The sequence below is a fragment of the Pinus tabuliformis genome, chromosome 8 (assembly GCF_031772625.1).
Source record: "Pinus tabuliformis cultivar Carrire ecotype Pingquan chromosome 8, CPIR1, whole genome shotgun sequence".
Classification (NCBI taxonomy): domain Eukaryota; kingdom Viridiplantae; phylum Streptophyta; class Pinopsida; order Pinales; family Pinaceae; genus Pinus; species Pinus tabuliformis.
In genome coordinates this window covers 738,338,887-738,360,643 of record NC_142294.1, presented here as the reverse complement: position 1 = coordinate 738,360,643, position 21,757 = coordinate 738,338,887, and the positions used below count along the sequence as shown (strand labels likewise).

The following is a 21,757-nucleotide window of genomic DNA, read 5'->3' as shown; positions in this document are numbered from 1 at the left end:
CTTCTGCTTCTATTTTTTATGAGGATTAGTCTTTTGTCTCTATAGTTCTTGCAGCCTTATAGTCTTTATTGTACTTGCAGCCTCATATATATAATAAAAGCTGATTTTGAGATTTGGATATATAATAAAGGTTGATTTTGGATATTCTGATATTGTTATTTTCATTATGTGATCATTCATGAGTAAATGTGATGTAAATTTAATCATAATGTTTAAACTTTAAATGTAATAAATTATAATGTATCATGTATGTTTTATGATTGCACATAACATTTCTTAAATGTCCTAAATTCTAATATATATATATATATATATTCGCGTTTCCCCGTTTCCAAAATTTGGGGGGGTCGCGTTTCGTACCCGTGCCCGTTTCGGAAACTCATACCTGTTTCCCCATTTCGTGCAACTTAGGTTCAAACTGAATGCCTTACAACAGAATTAGGTGCTCCATTGCCAACTCTGTTTCATCCAATGTACGCAATGCATGCCTCTGCAAATTGCCAAACCCATGTTTGCATCCATCAGTTCCACATGCATCCACAGACTATTGAACCCTTGTCCGCGCCCTGCTGCCTACACCACTGTTCCAATATACAATGAGAGAAATTTGTAGGTTGGTACCATGTTTATTTATCACAATGTTTATTCTCTCCAATTTCTACCTTTTTCTTGTGTGTTTGTTGCATACATTATTTATTCTTCTTCACGTACATTGATCTGAATATTTGTTTGATGTACTTGCATTCTCACCCATTCGAATATGGTGTGATAGCTTTAATCCTATCACAGTATCAAAGGCAGGGATTTAAAACTCCAAGGATTTACTTCAAAACCCGATCTTTGAGTATATTTTTTTCAAACCAAGGATAATATACTTGCTTCTGAACTCCATGTTTGACGTTTATTGTAAATCTGACTCTGAATTTATCTTGTGCGTAGATCAGATCTATATTGAAAAATATTCACTATGTGCAATTGATTTATTAAGAAAAATAAAAAATCAATTGTGACATAGTGAAGATTTGGTGCGAAAATGAATGAACAAACGAAAATAAAGAGGCTGTGAAAAATAGTTGTGAATAAACTCCTGAATCACTGTTAGGCAACTTCAGTAAAAACCGAATACAATGAAGTTGTGAGACAACTTGAGAGACACAATCTGTGTGAAAGATGATTGAGTAGAAAATGACCTCCATAGTACGATTGTTAATGAAATGAGCTTGTGGATGCTGTTTGAACTGTTGACTTCGCTCTATGATGCAACATTTAACACCTGCCCATTAGCATTAATGAATCAGATTAGCTGCTTAATTGCAGAATTCCAAAGCTCTCAGGCCAATAGAAAACCCTTGCTATTAAAACATAAGTACATTGCAAAGCATGGCATTAAGCATAACATTTTGAAATCCAAACAACTTGAAATGACTAACTATAAATAAGCCGACCAAAAATAATTGTAACTATGCAAAGGAAACAAATAAAAACAATTCCTGGACTAGCATAATAAAAATGAAAACCTTATCACACACAATTACATTCAACAAAGGGAAATCGTGTATTCAGTTCTTTCAAAAGACAATTCCAGATGGCACTTCCTTTGCAGAATACGACCCAACAGAGACATCAATAATTTTAGACATGAAATTGGAGATATCAAATTAAATGTGAAGTCGAATACCCTTGATGGCTAATTAAGCATTTAGATCGACATCTATATCTGGACATATTTACCAAAGGAGATCTCTGCATGATCAGTTTCTTTGGCGAATGAACTTCCACGAAGCATAACCTGGAAGTAAGATTTTATAATTTTTGTTCGATCTTCTAGCATATCCCCACCCTTTCCTTACCAAGCTTCTAGAACCAAAATTTTGTCCAGGACATAAATTGTTTGAAGGCTAAAACACAAATAAATCACTCTAAATTCCCATAGCAGTTAGTGTGGAATACTTGTCATTTAGTGGCCGTGAATTCAATTCCATAGATTTCCACAGTTTTCAGAATCATGAACCTCTCAGCAGAGGATTTTTTATTAGGATGCTTTGGCACTATACTATTCAAATAGCTATAGAAATTCTAAATGGATATTTAACATAGAAAAAGTAACAGGTCAAATTTGTTGAGTAATGAAAGACAAATTCTAATAGACAGGCAATAAGGGATTTCCTGTAGTCCTATTGAGTTGGTCTTAAGTAGACAGTTTGAAAAACAGAGTTTATCCACACAGATCTAACACCATAACACAATCGCTCAGACACACAGGTCAAAGACCAATACACTAATGTTTACATAGTTAAAACCCTCAAAGAGAAAGATAGTCCACAGCCCCAGCCAACATGGCCACTTGAGGTAATATGTTAATGCAAAAACAGAATAGATTATATGAACATCTCTCCATATTGATGATCAACAAATGATCCTCCATGGTCTTTAAATAAAGATCATGGACCAGGTGGGTGTTAAGCCATGGATCAAGTGCCGTTAATACAAAGAATAAATTGAACCACTGGATCACTTTTTGTCTAGAACCTAATCATGACTGTTGGATTAGTTACTTACAAAAGCACCCTAAAAAACAGACTTTTCCTAAAGACATATCAGACCAAATTGATCTTAACTCACTCCCAAGTGTCTAAATATCCTAACATAGACTTCCTGAAATGAAGTGGCATGATAGTCCTTGATCCTAGAACCAAAGATTAGGAGAGCAAAGTCATAGGACTGGAACTCAATAACAACTAAACAAACCAAAGAGTTAGTGAATATAGGATTTTTTGAGAAATAATTCTCATAGGATCTCTTTGGCTAAAAGCTGCCACACTATGAATGGCGTATCTATGTCACCAAAGTCACCCAGATCATATTGTACCTTTTCATACTGTACTTGTAAATATAAGAGTTCGTAACATAGGTTAGTCATGAATAAAGCCAACAGTGACTTTAATAAAAGTGTGTCAGTAATATTTTAGCCAATGTTGCATTAATCGTTATCGGGATAATATCGGCGCGAGGAAAAAATCAGAAAAAATTGTAATTATCAGGAAAAAATCGTTTGGTACAGAAATATTCTTTTTTTTTCATTTTTTTTCATTTTTTTAATATCTAAACCATCTATAACATAAAATAAATACATTGACACAAATATGATAAAAGAACTAATATATAAGATGTTTAATATCATTTATAATGCTAAAATCACACATAACATTGAATCATGTCCTGAATAGTAAGTCCTGACTCCTGAGTCCCAACTCAGCCTCAAAATATCAACAAAAAATATAATAATGTATCTCATCATGTCATAATGTCATATACAATAAAATGAAGAAAATAACTAAAGTCTAATCCTATTGATTTCCTCTGCCCCTCTTGCGAGAAAATGCCACAGCTTTCCCTTTCCCTCTAGATGTAGATGTTGGTGCTGGTGGAGTTGGCAATGGAGTCTGTTGTGCTCTAGAAGCTGAAGAACTAGAAGTAGGAGCTATAGGAAGTAGACCACGTCCTCTACTGGTGGCAGGGGTAGCCCGGGCAGGTGGTGTCACCTGGAAACATTACAATCTCCCAATCCTGAAATCCTGGAAAACTAATATGTCTGCTGGATTTTGAATGAAAATTAAAATTCTACTTTCTCCATATGAAATCCAATGAGGCCGGAACCACTCTCAAACATCCTAAGTCATTTCATGGTAATGTTAAAAATTTAAGTAAAAGGATGAATAGCATATCAATACTAGGGCCTAGACTTGATCATTAAGCTGCCCCACTCAAAAATTATTTGTTTCTTTCAAAAAAATTGCATTTCGAACATTTAGCATCCCTTATAAAACCGTGCTGCCCCGACCCTCGGCGATAAATTGGTAAAAAATCGCGATTTTTTCAAATTATCACGATTTTTTTCGAAATTATCGAGTATAAAAAAAAATCCGCAATTATTACTCGCGATAATATTGGCTTGGGGAAAAAATCGCGATAAAACGATATTATCGCGATTTTCACAACACTGATTTTAGCTTGATTACAATAGTTACATGGTCAGCCACCTGCCCCTTGAGACAGATTTGTCCATCTTTCACTTTTTATTGCAATACATGCCATTCTCTGTCTTCTCTGCAAATCTACATGTTCGTTGACATAGCATGTTGACATTCATGCACCCCATTGACCTGGGACCCGTCAGCATAAGCAAGTCAACCTCTCTTTATTTCCTGCATATGCCAATTTGTTCTAGTCAACCATAGCAGCCTGCCCCATCATGCACATGCACATGCTGGCCTCCTTTTGTTCCCTATCAAGATAGACCTATTTTGGTCAGTCCTGATGGCTTGCCCCTTCTGTTTCATGCAAGCGTCAAACGGTTTCAAGAGAGCCCTGCCATCCTGCACCTTTTTGCGGCAAGCTGCCCCCTTCCATTTCCTGTGAACATAGCCATGTCCAAGTTGGCCCCAGATTGTGCATTGACCTTCTCTTTTCCACAAGTTGGGCCTCCTAGGTAATTTAATTTATCTGTTACCTTCTCCAGCACACATCAGGACTTGCCCAGATTTTGTTCGCTTAGGTTGGCCCATGTCTAAGCTACACACAAGTCAGAACGTTTACACATGCCCCATTTTTTGCCTTCTTTCATTTCCAGTGCCAATTGATCCTGCCTACAACTATATTATTGACAGTCCCAGCACTTCAACAGTCAACCTGCAGAGGAAATGTCCACAACAGTTGGAATGCTCCCAACTAGGCCAAGACTCTCCCTCAGGTTTTGACTCCTTGCAACATTAGAGATTAAGAAATCAAACTACAGAACTGCAATGGGTTGGATCTTTGCTCAATGTCATATAAAAGTTCAAGCATTGCTCTCAAAGAAATACACTGACTACAGATATGAAATCACAAATGGTGGCATAAGAAAAGAAGCATTGAAATATTGAACAAAAACACTTAGAACTTAAGTAGATATATCCAAATTTGCCACACAAATCATTAGCCCTGGAACAGTCTCCTCCATTTCTGGAGAAACACAACTGCTTCATAATAAAATCTCGGATCTATAAAAAAAAATTTGAAATTCTGAACTAGAATGGGAAACTCAAACAAGAAACAATGGAGCAGCCACAACCTTTTCAAAGAAAAACAGAAGAACAGAGTTTTTGGATACAGGTTGTCAAAGGGAAGAAAGCAACCCCAGAGTTAGTCATGTAAGCAGAGTTCCAAGGAATTTAATCTCTGAATCCCCTGCCTCACCTCCTCTTTTGTAATGCAGCAACAATCATTCCAAAGAAAATGAAGAACGGGACTCTTGGATACAGGTTTTCAAAGGGAAGATGTTAATTTTAGGCAACAATGGTATGTTCTATGCTTTAGAGCAATTTTACTTCAATTTCTTTATTAGCCCAATATCAATATTTAGATTAGCAATCACATCAACATGATAGTAAAATGCAGGGTGAACATAAACATAAACAGTAGAAGACAAGAGGGCACAAGATGTGGCACCAGCCAGGGACAAACCCCAATGTGGCGAAACCCTTGATCAAATCTTCTTTTAGTCTTCAATAGTTCAACAGAGAGAGATGGTACAATTTACAAATCTGATAATATATAATAACAGCAAAAGAGCCCTAACCAGAAAAGTCAACACTGGTCAACATGGCAGATTTAACCATCAGCGAATCGGTCAACTTCAGTCAACTTCGGCCTCCAAACAGCAAGATAAAACAGCCCTCAAAACAGTCAAATTCAGCCCAGTCAAAGTCTGGTCAAACAGCCCACCTGCGGTCAGCCCTAGCTGAAGTCAACGTTAGTCAACAGTCAACGTTTAGCCTCGATTTCTGTGCCCAAAAATGCAGCCTGCCCAAACAAAGATAGCCCTCACAAAAACACAGTCAAAGGAGGTCAATGCTTGGTCAAACTGTCCAAAAAATCTATCTCCTGAAATTTCGGCCTCCTGAAATTTCGGACGTGTGGAGAGAGAGGCCCAGAAATTCGTACCCAATCAATGAGAGAGAGAGAGAGAGAAGTGTGAAGATGAGTGAGTCCAAATGAGGCTAAGTCACCTTCTATTTATATGCAACTTTGAGGATGAATAGACATGATTGTTGAGTTTCTGCGCCTACATAAGTTTGTTGGCCAACCTTGACAATTTGACCATAGTCAAAATAAATTCATAACTTCATTTGTACATGTCAAAATCAAATGATCTTTAGATCAATCCTACACCTCTTCGAGAGAGGAATCCATGAAAAATATCAGCCGTCATAAATAAGATGACCCATGTGGAGTTTGGCCCTAGTTGCCAATTTTAACACTCCCTCTCAACTAGGGAGAACTCCATCTGCTAATCCATTTGCCAATCTATACTATCTCTGCCATCAATGCACTGCTCTGCTCTGCTGAACTATGAAGAAGAAGTGATCGAGAATGTATCATACCATTCTCTATTGACCCGAAGTCAGTCCCAATCAAAAGAGAGTGTGTCATACCACTCTTACTGACCCGAAGTTAGTTCCAATCAAAAGAGAGTGTCTCATACCACTCTTACTAACCCAAAGTTAGTTCCAATTGATCCCAGATCAATATTGGTCATCCTAGCATAGGGAGTACAGTAGTACACGATGCATCCATCGGTAGTACTATGGTCCCTATCCTCATTTCCCTACTCATTGGCCAGATGAGAGGTACTTCCCATGAGTCCCAGACTACATGGGTAGGATGTCTCAACAAGAGAAGGATGAACCACTCATCCTACCTACATGTTGCCAAGGGGTATCGCAGGGGAAGGTTGAACCACTCACCCTGTACACAGCAAACCACTAGGGGAAGGTTGAACCACTCACCCTATGGTTGCTCATCGCTCCAAGAAGTACCCCAAGCCCCCCGGAGCTCCCAAAGCTCAATGTCCATCTCATACAGGACCCTCATAAGAGGGTCTCTCCACGAATCCAAGTCGTTTTCGAAAGGCCAAGAACTTGACCTTCCCTAGGGGCTTTGTCAGAATATCGGCGACTTACTCATCAGTCCTAATGTGATGGAGCCTTATTTCTCCTCCATGTACCATATCCTGGATAAAGTGGTACCTGATATCTATATGCTTGGAGCGATCATGAAAAATGGGATTCTCTATAATCGGATCCCACTTTGGTTGTCGTAGAGGATCACGGTGGTATCTAGCACATGTCCAAACAGCTCATTGAAGAGCTTCCTCAACCAGATAGCTTCATAGGAGGCCATACTAGCAGCTATGTATTCGGCCTCGGCGGTGCTCAAGGCAACTGATTTTTGCTTCCGGCTCATCCAGGATATCAAAGCAGAACCCAAAGAAAAACAACATCCAGAAGTGCTCTTGCGATCCACCACACTGCCAGCCTAATCAGCATCAGAATAACCATGCAGCCTCACATCTCTGGCAGTGTATCTCAGTGCATGAGTGATTGTGCCTCGAAGATATCTTAGAAAATTCTTGGCACCAATCCAATGTATATGATGAGACTCAACCATATATTGGCTCAATGTGTTAATTGAAAAACATATGTCCGGACGGGAGTTCACCAAAACATCAGTGCTCCTATGAGTTGACGACACTCAGAAGCATTTCCCAATTCAAGTCTAGCAGCACTACCACATGACTTCTTAAAAGTTAAGTTCCATCGGAGTAGTCACAGGCTTGCAGTCCACCATCCCAAATCTTTCCATTATCTTCACAACATATTTTCCTTGAGAGAGGAAAAATTCACCTAGCTTTTGCCAGACCTCCAAACCTAGGAAATAGTGCATCGGTCCTAGGTCCTTCATCTCAAATTTAGAAGCCAACTCCCTCTTACATTTGTGAATGAGATGGTTTGCACTTCCATCAGCTCCATGCTTGATTTTGTAGAGCCACTTAGAGGTGAAAACCGATTTGTCTTAGGGTCTAAGGACCACATCCCAAACATCATTCTTCATAATTGACTCGTATTCTTCATTCATAGCATCCTTCCATACTTGATGCTTCACAGCTTCTTCGAATGATGAAGGCTCATTTTGAATGATAGTGCTCATGGCGGTCAAATATCCTTGATACCTGTTCGGCTTCTTGCTTTCACGGAAAGTCCCCCTTGGTGCAATGTGTCTCTCGGCATCTTCGAGAGTCTCCCTAAGCCATGAGGGTCTCCTTTTGGAGGAGGGCTCATGAGGAGGAGGATCAATAGGATCCATAGGTTTATCAACATCAGGCATCGTTTCGTCTTCTTTTGCACCCTGATTTCCGGTGTCAACTTCTTTGTCCTTCCTTAGGATAGGAAGGTTGTTGATCTTCCTGAGGGCCATATCTTCGTCGAAGGTGACATCATGACTTATCTCAACTTCCTTTTGACCAGCCACATAAATTCTATATCCCTTAGAATTTTCACTATAGCCCACAAAGATTCCTTTCTTCCCAGATGCACCCAATTTGCTTCTTTTCTCTTTCAGCACATGAAAATATACAGGACTTCCAAAAATTCTAAAATGAGAGACATCGGGTTTCTTACCAGTGAACATTTCTTCAGGAGTCTTGGAGTCCAATGCTTGATGAGGGCATTGGTTTTGAACATACACGGCAGTATTTGCAGCTTCAGCCCATAGGAACTTCAGTTCTACAATAGAGCAATTCTTCCTTTCAGCCATACCATTCTGCTTAGGAGTGTATGGCATTGTAGTCTCCCTCTTAATGCCAGCTTCTCTACAATAATCTTGGAATTCATTGGATTCGTACTCGGTCCCATTATCAGTCCTCAATATCTTGATTTTCTTCTTGGATTGGTTTTCAATAGAGGCTTTGAAGTGTCGGAACCAAGTGAACATTTCATCCTTCTTCTTCAAGAAGTAGATCCAGGTCTTGCAAGAATAATCATTTGTAAAGGTGAGATAATATAAGTATCCTCCCAAAGAGTTTACGGGCATCATACCAGAAATGTCGGAGTGGATCAATTGCAATATATTTGTGGTCTTGCTATTACTTGAGGGGAATGGTCCCCTTAAAAGTTTTCCTTCGACGCGTCCTGGACATACACCTTCATGCTCTACTTTGAACTCGGGCATACCTGTCACCATCTGTCTCACATCGGGTAAGTCCTTATAATGAAGATGGGCAAACCTCCGATGCCATAGTTCAGATTGTAGAGATGTGTCGCAAGACATGGCTCCCAATGGACTTCCTCCAACTTGATACAAAGTGTCAACCCTGAACCCAAGAGTAAAAGCATCTTTAAAATTTCTTTTCCAAACACATACCTTTCCATCGATGAATGCCACCTTGAATCCTTTGTCCTCCATGGCTGAAATGGACACCAAGTTCTTCTTGAGATCAGGTACATATAATACTTCTTGCAAATGAATAGTGTTACCTTGATTCAATTGAAGGGTAACATTCCCTACTCCCTTCACGGGATAGGTGGCATCGTCTCCAAGGATGATCTCCAAGTTTGTCTCCTTTTCTATCAGATTAGAGAGGGCTTCCTTGTATCTGGTGAAGTGCCTTGAGGCACCACTATTAATCAGCCAATTTCCCAAAGTGTCCGGAGGAGAGTGTTGATTTGAGGTAGCATTGGATGTGCTCCAACCACGAAAATTTGGTGGAGAGGTTGGGGCACATGAGATCTCCAATACCCAGAAAGAGTTTGGGCAGATTCTAAACAGATCAGGAGATATTAAAATAATTAATATTTTTAATGGAGTCCCTAAGTCAAAACTTAGGGAAAATAAAATATTAATGTGTATTAATATGAATTTGTGTTAGAATGGTCCAAAAGACATGGATCAAGCCAGATCTAATCTTAGCCGTTGATTAGAGATTTAATCTCGGCCGTTGAGATGTCAACGGGAAAAGTATAAGAGGAGGCTTGAGGGTCACTTGGAGAGCACACCAAATGATCAGTCATTCTATTCTCTAGAGCGGGGTTTGCTAAGAGAGATAGAATCAGTGATCGGGAGAGCAGCTGAGGGGCATTGAGTACAGAGAAACAGAGAAGGCAAAGATTGTGCCAAGAGAGCAGCGCAGCAGCCAAGGAGGGTGACACAGAGCCAGCAAGGGCTCACACAGGGCCACGCAAAGGCAGCCAAGTGCTGCGCAAAGCACCAGAGGGAACAACGCAGCTAATGCAGAGGCTTCCAGAGCTGACGTAGGGCCTCCTAGGGCTGACGCAGGGCCAGCGTGAGACAAAGAAGGGCTGACGCAGTCCAGTTTAGACAGACGCTGGGGTTGCAGAGTAGTTTTGTGCTGAGGAGCTGCCAGAAGGATTTTCCAGGGTTTTGGCTAGGAGATTTCTCTCAAACTATGAGGTATAGCTGCTAAAAAAATTCTTTGTTGGGTAGGCCAGTTTCGGCACCCAGATTGTACTCTGATATTGCTTAATAAGAAAACCCTCAGATAGCTGCACCAATTTTCCCGCATTGGGTTTTTCCGATGACATTGGTGTCATGTGGTGTGTTTGTTCTTGTTTCTTTTAGTTGCTAATCTATAACATGTTGAGCATGCACTGGTGTTTATTTTCAGTATTTACTTTGTAAATAACTTGTTAAAGAAAAATAATAAATAGGTAGGAATAAATCAGAAAAAGTGCATGAAGGGTTTCTAAACTAAGTAAACTTAGAAACTTCAACATGGTATCAGAGTGTGATTGCAGGTCACAGGAGGACTAAAAGACATCAGCCGAGCAGAGCAATAGCAACAGAAAACTGTTGTCCCGAGGTGACAGAAGTTGTTTCTAGCAGCGCAGAAGTCAAGGAAGTGTGACGCAGAGCCACACAAAAGAAGCCGAGGAGTGCCTCAAAGAGGCCAGCGTTACTGAAGCAGAGGGCCAGAGGGTTGATGCAGACCCATCCAGGGTGATGCAGAGCCAACGTGAGGCAAAGAGGGGCTGACGCAGTTCACAGAGAGGCAGTTGCTGGGATCTAGAAGGCTGCAGGAATATTGCAGAGTGGAGCTGGTGAGGTACTGTAGTCAGAACAGTACCTGACAGAGCAGGGCCAAAGGAGTTGTTACCGAGGGTTTCTAGCCAAGGAACCCGGATCAGCAGTGCAGTTGCACAAGTCGATCAGAGTAGGGGGCATCTCGACAAGCGGCGAAAGGATTTCCAGGAGGGAAATCAGGACTCAGAGGGAGTCCAGAAGAGAACTTCCAGACAGGAAGTAGAGACTCAAAGGAGTCGAACAGAGAACTTCCAAGAGGGAAGTAGAGGAGCGTCATGGCACTACACGGGGTAAGAGACCAAGATAGACTGGACGGAGCATCGAACTTCGCAGTCTGGAAGGCCAGAATCTTATCAGTGCTTGACAAGAATCGTATCAAGAACTTCGCCTTGAAGGCTATAGCTATCCCAGTCAACCTGATAACAACAAGTACGAAGAGGCGATGGCAAGGGCCAAGTGCAATATCCTTGATGGGGTCAAGGATCATGTGGTACCACATATAGCCGAGAAGGAAACGGCAGTTGAAATATAGGAGGCTCTCAAGAACCTGTACCAACATACTTCTGTGCAGAGAAGAACGCTGCTCGAGAACCAGATGAGGTCGTATCAGATAAAGAAGGGTCAATCGATTGACACCTTCCTCGGAGGACTGAATGAGATCCGAGACTAGTTGACTGTTATAGGAGCGACACCAGATCAGGAGCTTATGGTGAGGACAGCCCTGAATGTTGTCTCAGAAGATTGGGAAGTGTTTGTCCAGAGTATCCTGGGCAGAGGAACTCTCCTACCGTGGGACGAGATGTGGGCAGCTCTTCGCCAGGAAGAGATCAAACGGCAGTCGAAGACAGGTAACAGCAGCAAAGGGATCAAAGTTCAGCAGGAGGAGGAGGATGTGGCCCCAGCGTCTGAGGGAAAGCAGGAGAAGCGGAAGAAGAAAGATCTCTCCAAGATCAAGTGCTTCCACTGTGGGGAGATGGGTCATTATGCGACCGAGTGCCCAAGGAAGAAGAGTAAGGGAAAGTCTTCCGAGACTAAGGCAGCGCCAGCACGGGTAGAGAAAGAAGTTTTGACAGACGAACATTGTGCCATGAGTGCACACACGCCACTTAATTGGAAGTGGGGAGAAATCGAGTTGTAGTCAGGTGGACTATAGGCGATGAGGGGTAGGATCCTTGAGGTACCCAGCCTCTTGGATTAGACCTTGCTACGAGAGCCCCGACGAGGAGTAGCAGGACTAGCTGAGTGGGTAGAGACGAATGCGGATGGAGCTGCAGAGAGAGCTACAACGCAGGAGTCCCGAGACAGCGCAGAGCTAGTACGCTGCAACAGTGCAAGAGGCAGAGGATTCTTGAACCAGTGCAATAAGGCACAGAGAGGTGTGCAACGGTGCGAGATGCAAGGAGTTGTTGCAGTAGCGCAGAGGTCAGAGAGGGAGCACTTGTCAGCGGCAGAGGGAGCTTCAGCGTCAGTGGGTGTTTCTAGCCCAACAGGGAGGTCAATTGGGAGATCAGTTACTTACTTCTCAATAACTGAGTTGCAGTGCAGCAGTGGGCAGCACGATGAGAGGAGGTGCAGTGCGGATGTCGTGCTAGGAGAAAGGACCAGCAGTACCACGGATGCAGAGGGAGTTGTCGTACAAATGCAGCAGTGGTAGTGGCAAAACCATGGGCAGCAGTACAGGATATAGCAGTATAGAGGATGTTGGGCAGGAAGGCCTAGCATCAGCACAGGTACCGATGCCGAATGATCAAAGTAATACTCAGTGAGGAGTATTGCTAGAGCACAGTCCTCGCTAAGAGGGAGTGTTGATTTGGGGTAGCATCGGATGTGCTCCAACCACGAAATTTGGTGGAAAGGTTGGGGCGCATGAGATCTCCAATACCCAGAAAGGGTTTGGGCAGATTCTAAACAGATCATGAGATATTAAAATAATTAATATTTTTAATGGATTCCCTAAGCCTAAACTTAGGGAAAATAAAGTATTAATGTGTATTAATATGAATCTGTGTTAGAATGGTCCAAAAGACATGGATCAAGCCAGATCTAATCTTAGCCATTGATTAGGGATTTAATCTCGACCGTTGAGATGTCAACAGGAAAAGTATAAGAGGAGGCTTGAGGGTCACTTGGAGAGCACACCAAATGATCAATCATTATATTCTCTAGAGCAGGGTTTGCTAAGAGAGATAGAATCAGTGATCGGAGAGCAGCTGAGGGGCATTGAGTACAGAGAAACAGAGAAGGCATAGATTGTGTTGAGAGAGCAGCGCAGCAACCAAGGAGGGTGACGCAGAGCTAGCAAGGGCTCACGCAGAGGCAGACAAGTGCTGCGCAGAGCACCAGAGGGGCTAGCGCAGCTGACGCAAAGGCTCCCAGAGCTGATGCAAGGCTTCCTGGGGCTGACGCAAGCCACAAAAGGCTGACGCAGGGCCAGCGTGAGACAGAGGGGCTGACGCAGTCCAGTTTGGACAAACGCTGGGGTTGCAGAGCAGTTTTGTGCTGAGGAGCTGCCAGAAGGATTTTCCGGGGTTTCAGCCAAGAGATTTCTCTCAAACTGTGAGGTATAGCTGCTAAGGAAATTCTTTGTTGGGTAAGCCAGTTTCGGCACCCAAATTGTACTCTGATATTGCTTAATAAGAAAACCCTCAAATAGTTGCACCGGTTTTCCCGCATTGGGTTTTTCCGAGGACATTGGTCCAAAAAATAATGGTGTCATGTGGTGTGTTTGTTCTTGTTTCTTTTAGTTGTTGATCTGTAATATGTTGAGCATGCACTGGTGCTTATTTTCAGTATTTACTTTGTAAATAACTTGTTAAAGAAAAATAACAAGTAGGTAGGAATAAATCAGAAAAAGTGCATGAAGGGTTTCTAAACTAAGTAAACTTAGAAACTTCAACATAGAGGCAGTGTAGAGGGTCGATATAAGATAGTACTCTTTTTGCTTATTGTTAACAACATTTGATTCTTCATACCTGGAGTTCCTTGATTTCTTGGAGGGTCGACCATTTCCTTAATATCCTGCATTCCTTTTTCCTTTGCCATTGGACCTGCCATTCCTTTGATCGTTGTTGTTGAAGTTGCCCCTGGAATGATTGTGATCATCATCATGCAATGTGTCCCTTCTATTTGGACACTCCCTTGCATAGTGGCCAAACTTATTGCAAACAAAGCACCTACCCTTCCTTCCTCCCTTAAATCCAAGCTTTCCATGGAAATGACCTTTAGACCCTGCATTATTTCTCCTTTTGGCATGAGTGGAGAATGCAGTGGGGTTGCTTCTATTAGAAGCCATTTCTTGCTCCACCATTCTTGTTTCTTCTTGAATGCATCTCGACATCAATTCTTCAAACCCTGGAATTTGATCATTGTTGAGGAAGGTGATTCTAAATACATACCACTTAGTGTTGAAGTTTCTAAGTTTACTTATTTAGAAACCCTCCATGCACTTTATCTGATTTATTCCTACCTACTTGTTATTTTCCTTAATAAGTTATTTACAATGTAAATATTGAAAATAAACACTAGTGCATGCTCAAAATATTACAGATCAGCAACTAAAAAGAAACAGAAACAAACACACCATATGACACAATTATTTTTGGACTAATGTCCACAGAAAAACCCAATGTGGGAAAATCGGTGCAGTTATCTGAGGGTTTTCTTATTAAGCAATATCAGAGTACAATCTGGGTGCCGAAACTGGCCTACCCAACAGAGTATTTCCTTATTAGTAATACCTCTTGGTTTTTGACAAATCTACTGGTTGAAACCTCAAATAATCCTTCCGGCAGCTACTCAGCACCAATCTACCCCAGAAACCCCAACATTTGCCCAATCTGGACTGCGTCAGCCTCTCCTAGCCCAACATTGGCCCTGCGTCAGCCTATCTTGGTCTGCGTCAGCCCCAGGAGGGCCTGCGTCAGCTCTCTTAGCCTCTGCCTCAGCTACGCTGGCCTCTTTGGTGCTCTGCGCAGCACTTAGCTGCCTCTGCGTGGCCTTGCGTGAGCACTGGCTGCTCCTGCGCCACTCTCTCTGGCTACTCTACTACTTTCTCGGCACTATCTCTGCCTCTTTGTCTCTTTGTACTCAATGCCCCTCAGCTGCTCTCCGATCACTGATTCTATCTCTCATAGCAAACCCCGCTCTAGAGAATAGAATCATTGATCACTCTAGAGTCTAGTGTATTCTTCAAGTGACCCTCAAGCCTCCTCTTATACTTTTCCTGTTAACATCTCAACGGTCGAGATTAAGTCCCTAATCAACGGCTAAGATTAAATCTGCCTTGATCCATGGCTTTTGGACCATTCTAACACAAATTCATATTAATACACATTAATATTTTATTTCCCTAAGTTTAGACTTAGGGACTCTATTAAAAATATTTATTATTTTAATATCTCATGATCTGTTTAGAATCTGCGCAAACCCTTCCTGGGTATTGGAGATCTCATGTGCCCCAACCTCTCCACCAAATTTCGTGGCTGGAGCACATCCGATGCTACCCCAAATCAACACTCCCTCTTAGCGAGGACTGTGCTCTAATAATACTCCTCACTGAGTATTACTCTGATCATCTGGCATCGGTACCTGTGTTGATGCTAGGCCTTCCTGCCTAACATCCTCTACACTGTTGCACCCTGTACTACTGCCCATGGTTCTGCCACTGCCACTGCTGCATCTGTACGATAGCTCCCTCTGCATCCGTGTTGCTGCTGGTCCTTTCTTCTAGCACTGCACCTCCTCTCATCATGTTGCATCATGCTGCTCACTGCTGCACTGCAAATCATTTACTGAGAAGTAAGTAACTGATCTCCCAATCTAACCTCCCTGGTGGGCTAGAGACACCCACAGATGTTGAAGCTCCCTCTGCCGCTGACAAGTGCTCCCTCTCTGACCTCTGCGTTGCTGCAACAACTCCCTACATCTTGCACCGTTGTACACCTCTTTGTGCCTTCCTGCACCGGTGCAACACTCCTGTGCCTCTCGCACTGCTGCAACCTGCTATCCTTGTGCTGTCTCAGGACTCCTGCACTGTAGCTCTCTCTACCACTCCATCCGCATCCGTCTCTACCCACATCAGCCAGTCTTGCTACTCCTCGTCAGGGCTCCCGTAGCAAAGTCTAATCTAAGAGGCTGGGTACCTCGAGAACCCTGCCCCTCATTGCCTGTAGTCCGCCTAACTACAGCTCGATGTCTCCCCACTTCCGCTCAAGTGGTGCGTGTGCACTCATAGCACAGTCATCGTCTGTCAAAACTTCCTTCTCTACCCGTGCTGGCGCTGCCTTAGTCTCAGAAGACTCTCCCTTACTCTTCTTCCTTAGACACTAGGTCGCATAATGACCCATCTCCCCACAGTGGAAGCACTTGATCTTGGAGAGATCTTTCTTCTTCCGTTTTTCCTATTTTCCCTCGGATGCTAGGGCCACATCTTCTTCCTCCTGCTTGACTTTGATCCTCTTGCTAGTGCTACCTGTCTCCGACTGTTGTCTAATCTCTTCCTGGCAAAGAGCTGCCCACATCTCGTCCCAAGGTGGAAGTGTCCCTCTGCCCAATATACTCTGGATAAATACTTCCCAGTCTTCTGAGACAGCATTCAGGGTTGTCCTCACCATTAGCTCTTGATCCGGTGTTGCTCCTATTACAGTCAACTGGTCTCGGATCTCATTCAGTCCTTCGAGTAAGGTGTCAATCGATTGTCCCTTCTTCATCTGATACAACCTCATCTAATTCTCAAGCAGCATTCTTCTCTGCACAGAAGTATGTTGGTACAGCTTCTTGAGAGCCTCCCACATCTCAAATGTCGTTTCCTTCTCGGCTATATGTGGTACCACATGATCCTTGACCCCATCAAGGATAATGCACTTGGCCCTCGCCATCGCCTCCTCGTACCTGTCATTATCACTAGGGTCGACTGGGACAGCTATTACCTTCAAGGCGAAGTTCTTGACACGATTCCTATCAAGCACAAATAAGATTTTGGCCTTCCAGACTGCGAAGTTCGATGCTCCGTCCAGTCTATCCTGGTCTCTTACCCCGTGTAGTGCCATGATGCTCCTCTACTTCCCTCCTGGAAGTTCTCTGTTCGACTCCTCTAAGTCTCTACTTCCCATCTGGAAGTTCTCTTCTGGACTCCCTCTGAGTCCTGATTTCCCTCCTGGAAATCCTTCTGTCGCTTGTTGAGATGTCCCCTACTCTGATCGACTTGTGCAAATGCACTGCTGATTTAGGTTCCTCGGCTAGAAACCCTCGGTAACAACTCCTCTGGCCTTGCTCTGTCAGATATTGTTCTGACTATAATACCTCACCAGGTCCACTCTGCAATATTCTTGCAGCCTTCTAGACCCCAGCAACTGCCTCTCTATGAACTGCGTCAACCCCTCTCTGCCTCACGCTGGCCCTGCGTCACCCCAGATGGGTCTGCGTCAGCCCTGGGATGCCCTGTGTCAGCCCTCTGACCCTCTGCGTCAGCCCTGGGATGCCCTGCGTCAACCCTCTGACCCTCTGCATCAGCAACGCTGGCCTCTCTGAGGCTCTGCGCAGCTCCCGGCTTCCTCTGCATGGCCCTAGCTGGCTCTGCATCACACTCCTTGGCTTATGCGTTGCTAGAAACAGCTTCTGTCACCTTGGGACAGCTGTTTTCTGCTGCTATTGCTCCGCTCGGCTGATGTCTTTTAGTCCTCCTGTGATTTGCAATCACGCTCTGATACCATGTTGAAGTTTCTAAGTTTACTTATTTAGAAACCCTCCATGCACTTTATCTTATTTATTCCTACCTACTTGTTATTTTCCTTAACAAGTTATTTACAATGTAAATACTGAAAATAAACACTAGTGCATGCTCAACATATTACAGATCAACAACTAAAAAGAAACAGAAACAAACACACCATATGACACCATTATTTTTGGACTATTGTCCCTGGAAAAACCCAATGTGGGAAAATCGGTGTAGCTATCTGAGGGTTTTCTTATTAAGCAATATCATAGTACAATCTGGGTGCCGAAACTGGCCTACCCAACAAAGAATTTCCTTAGCAGTAATATCTCTCGGTTTCTGACAAATCTATTGGCTGAAACCCCAAATAATCCTTCTGGCAGCTACTCAGCACCAATCTGCCCCAAAAACCCTAGCGTCTACCCAATTTGGACTGTGTCAGCCTCTCCTAGCCCAGCACTGGCCCTGCGTCAACTCTCTGAGCCTCTGCGTCAGCTACGTTGGCCTCTCTGGTGCTCTGTGCAGCACTTAGCTGCCTCTGCGTGGACCTACGTGAGCACTAGCTGCTCCTGCGTCACTCTCTCTGGCTGCTCTGTTGCTTTCCCAGCACTATCTCTACCTCTCTGTCTCTCTGTACTCAATGCCCCTCAGCTGCTCTCCGATCACTGATCTAGAGAATAGAATGACTGATCACTCTAGTGTATTCTTCAAGTGACCCTCAAGCCTCCTCTTATACTTTTATTGTTGACATCTCAACAGCCGAGATTAAGTCCCTAATCAACGGCTAAGATTAGATCTGGCTTGATCCATGTCTTTTGGACCATTCTAACATAGATTCATATTAATACACATTAATATTTTATTTTCCCTATGTTTAGACTTAGGGACTCGATTAAAAAGATTAATTATTGTAATATCTCTTGATCTATTTAAAATCTGCCCAAACCCTTTCTGGGTATTGGAGATCTCATGTGCCCCAACCTCTCCACCAAATTTCGTGGCTAGAGCACATCCGATGCTACCCCAAATCAACACTCAGGTGGGAGTCCTTAAAGGGTGGTGAGAGTAAGTTCCCTATCAGGAATGACTTCTTCGATCGAGAGTAGATCATTCTTGATCTCAGTAATCCTCAAGAAATAGGATTGAATATCCTCGTCCTTGCTCTTCTTAATATCCTTCAACTTATTCTTGAAAAATAGAATTTGATTAGCATTACTAATGTTGAACATGTCGCCCAACCTGTTGTAGATCTCCTTGGAGGTATTCAATTCGAAGATGTAGGCTATCGGATGCTTGTCAATGGAATCCCTGATAATCTTCTTTGCTTTGACTTCAGCCCTATTGTACTTGGTCTTCGCAGTAGCCGGTGCATTTGAAGGAGGTTCAGGGATTTTACCCTGCACATAGTCCATCACTTCTTTTTCTTCCAAGGTCAAATCAAGAGACATCTTCCATCCATGATAGTCAGATTTATCATGGAGCTTGTCTTCAGCCGGGAAGTAGGATGAGGAACCCATTGAACCTTTTGTCCTTGTCCAACTGTCTTTGGTGATTGCTCTTTCACTCTTGCTTGGGCTTTGTCTTCACCTCAGCTCTGATACCATGTTAATTTTAGGCAACAATGGTATGTTCTATGCTTTAGAGCAATTTTACTTCAATTTCTTTATTAGCCCAGTATCAATATTCAGATTAGCAATCACATCAACATGATAGTAAAATGCAGATAGAACATAAACATAAACAGTAGAAGACAAGCCAAGACAAGAGGACACAAGATGTGGCACCAGCTAGGGACAAACCCCAATGTGGGGAAACCCTTGATCAAATATGTTTTTAGTCTCAATAGTTCAGCAGAGAGAGAGTACAATTTACAAATCTGATAATTTATAACAGCAGCAAAAGAGCCCTAACCAGAAAAGTCAACGTTGGTCAACAGGGCAGATTTGACCCTCAGCAAATCGGTCAACTTCAGTCAACTTCGGCCTCCAAACAGCAAGATAAAACAGCCCTCAAAACAGTGAAATTCAACCCAGTCAAAGTCTGGTCAAATAGCCCACCTATGGTCAGCCCTAGCTGCAATCAACACTGGTCAACAGTCAACATTTAGCCTCGATTTCTGTGCCCAGAAATGCGGCCTGCCCAAACAGAGATAGCCCTCACAAAAACACAGTCAAAGGAGGTCAACGCATGCTGGTCAATGCTTGGTCAAACTGTCCAGAAATTCGGTCTCCTGAAATTTCGGCCTCCTGAAATTTCACTCTCCTGAAATTTTGGCCTCCTAAAATTTCGCTCTCCTGCATTTCAACCTCGTGAAATTTTGCTCTCCTGAAATTTCGAATGTGTAGAGAGAGAGAGGCCCAGAAATCCGTACCCAATCAATGAGGAGAGAGAGAGAGAGAGAAGTGTGAAGATGAGTGTGTCCAAATGAGGCTAAGTCACCTTCTATTTATATGCAACATTGAGGATGAATAGACGTGACTGTTGGGCTTCTGAGCCTACATAAGTTTGTTGGCCGACCTTGACAATTTGACCATAATCAAAATAAATTCATAACTTCATTTGTACATGTCAGAATCGGATGATCTTTAGATCAATCCTACACCTCTCGGAGAGAGGAATCCAAGAAAAATATCAGTTGTCATAAATAAGATGACCCATGTGGAGTTTGGCCCTAGTTGCCAATTTTAACAGAAGAAAACAGCCAAAATAGTAGAGCTAGTCGTGCAAGCCAAAAGATCAAATAGGAAAGACACGTGTGCCAAGGAACTAAATATCTAAATCCCTCGCCTCCCCTCCTCTTCTGACTCTCCATAGACAGGCCAACTTTTTATCCAAGACACATTAGACCTGAAAGATACCAACCTTGAGCAGGCATAGGTGATCACTACCTCTACACTTTGTTGACCATTATAGTTACATTTGAAGATTTGTAAAAGGATCCATGATCAAAGTACACTTAGAGCATTCCAGCAAAATCAGATCAATTAGAGTTCCAGACTTCACCAAGGCATTTAAGCACCTTTCTTCTTCTCTTCATTATGTTTTTCAGATTCCGCAGCCCTACGGGGCCATTGTAAAAAATGATGCTAGTATGGTGAATAAAACCATGTAACAGGCCTAGGTAGCTTAAGACTTTACTATCAAGTGAGTTCACTCTAAGGATTTTTTCTTCACTTATCTAATTATTCATGTTTTTTAACACTAAATAATTAGTTGAGTTTTTTCTCCCAGATATGCCCCCAAAGTTGGAGTGTGTTTTGATGGCAGAGCCTTGGGTGAGTCCTAGTGTCTAGATTCAATGTATATTACCATACTAGATCATCTCTGAAATTTCATGGAATTTGATTAGGTCTAGGGGTCATTTTTTAATTATTAAAAATTTCCCACAGGATGGGATTTTTAATAAAAAATTTATGTAAGTTGTAATAAGTGTTGTCTAGAAAAGTTGTAGGGGGTATGAGTACTCAAAATTAGACCTCTACACCTCAACTTTCTACTAAGACACACTTTGAGGGTAAAAAAATGACTATGTACCCCTCAAAACCCACTTTTTCTATGTTTGGAAAATAAACTGGCAAATAAATTAACCATAAATTAATAACTAAGAGAAAATAAAAATTCTCTCCAAGTCAAAGATGCTCAGAAATGAGGTGGGAATTCACAAGAGTTAAAGTCAAGTCAAAAAAGTGATGTGGACCCCACTTGTCCCATAAATCAAGGAAGTTGGCCACAAGAAAAATTTGAGGTCCCTAGTCATTACGATTTCCCCAACAAATTCGCACTTTTTGAGGAGGTGGCTCGAGTTAATTGATTTGACTGGATTAATTGGTGGGATTTGACTAAGAGAACACTTCTAAAGTGGTTCCCTACCACTCCACCCAGTTTCTCGTTTGTTGCAATGGTTATCTCCTTGAAGACTGCACAGGGCCTCTAGAAGGGGTTCAAATTGCTTGAAGGGATCAAGATGGATTGCGTCAGGATTTTCACCTAGGCCACTTGGATGAGTTCTCTTTCATTGGGATCTCCTCCTATTTTTCTATTTAAGAGAGCCTTGGGCTCATTCATTGTAATCATGCTTAGATTAGTTTTTGGGATAGCGAAGCTCTGGCAAATTTTGTACCCTAT

The 21,757-nt window shown here is 42.6% G+C and overlaps 1 protein-coding gene across 1 annotated transcript in view; it reads right to left on the bottom strand.

Annotated features, from left to right (window-relative positions):
• Positions 1-21,757, bottom strand: part of LOC149237691 (uncharacterized) — a 340,935-nt gene that overhangs the window by 292,743 nt on the left and 26,435 nt on the right. Inside the window, exon 2 of the mRNA XM_089366869.1 lies at positions 1,191-1,273. Coding sequence (XP_089222995.1) covers positions 1,191-1,273 — 83 coding nt within the window. The remainder of the gene's footprint in view (positions 1-1,190; positions 1,274-21,757) is intronic.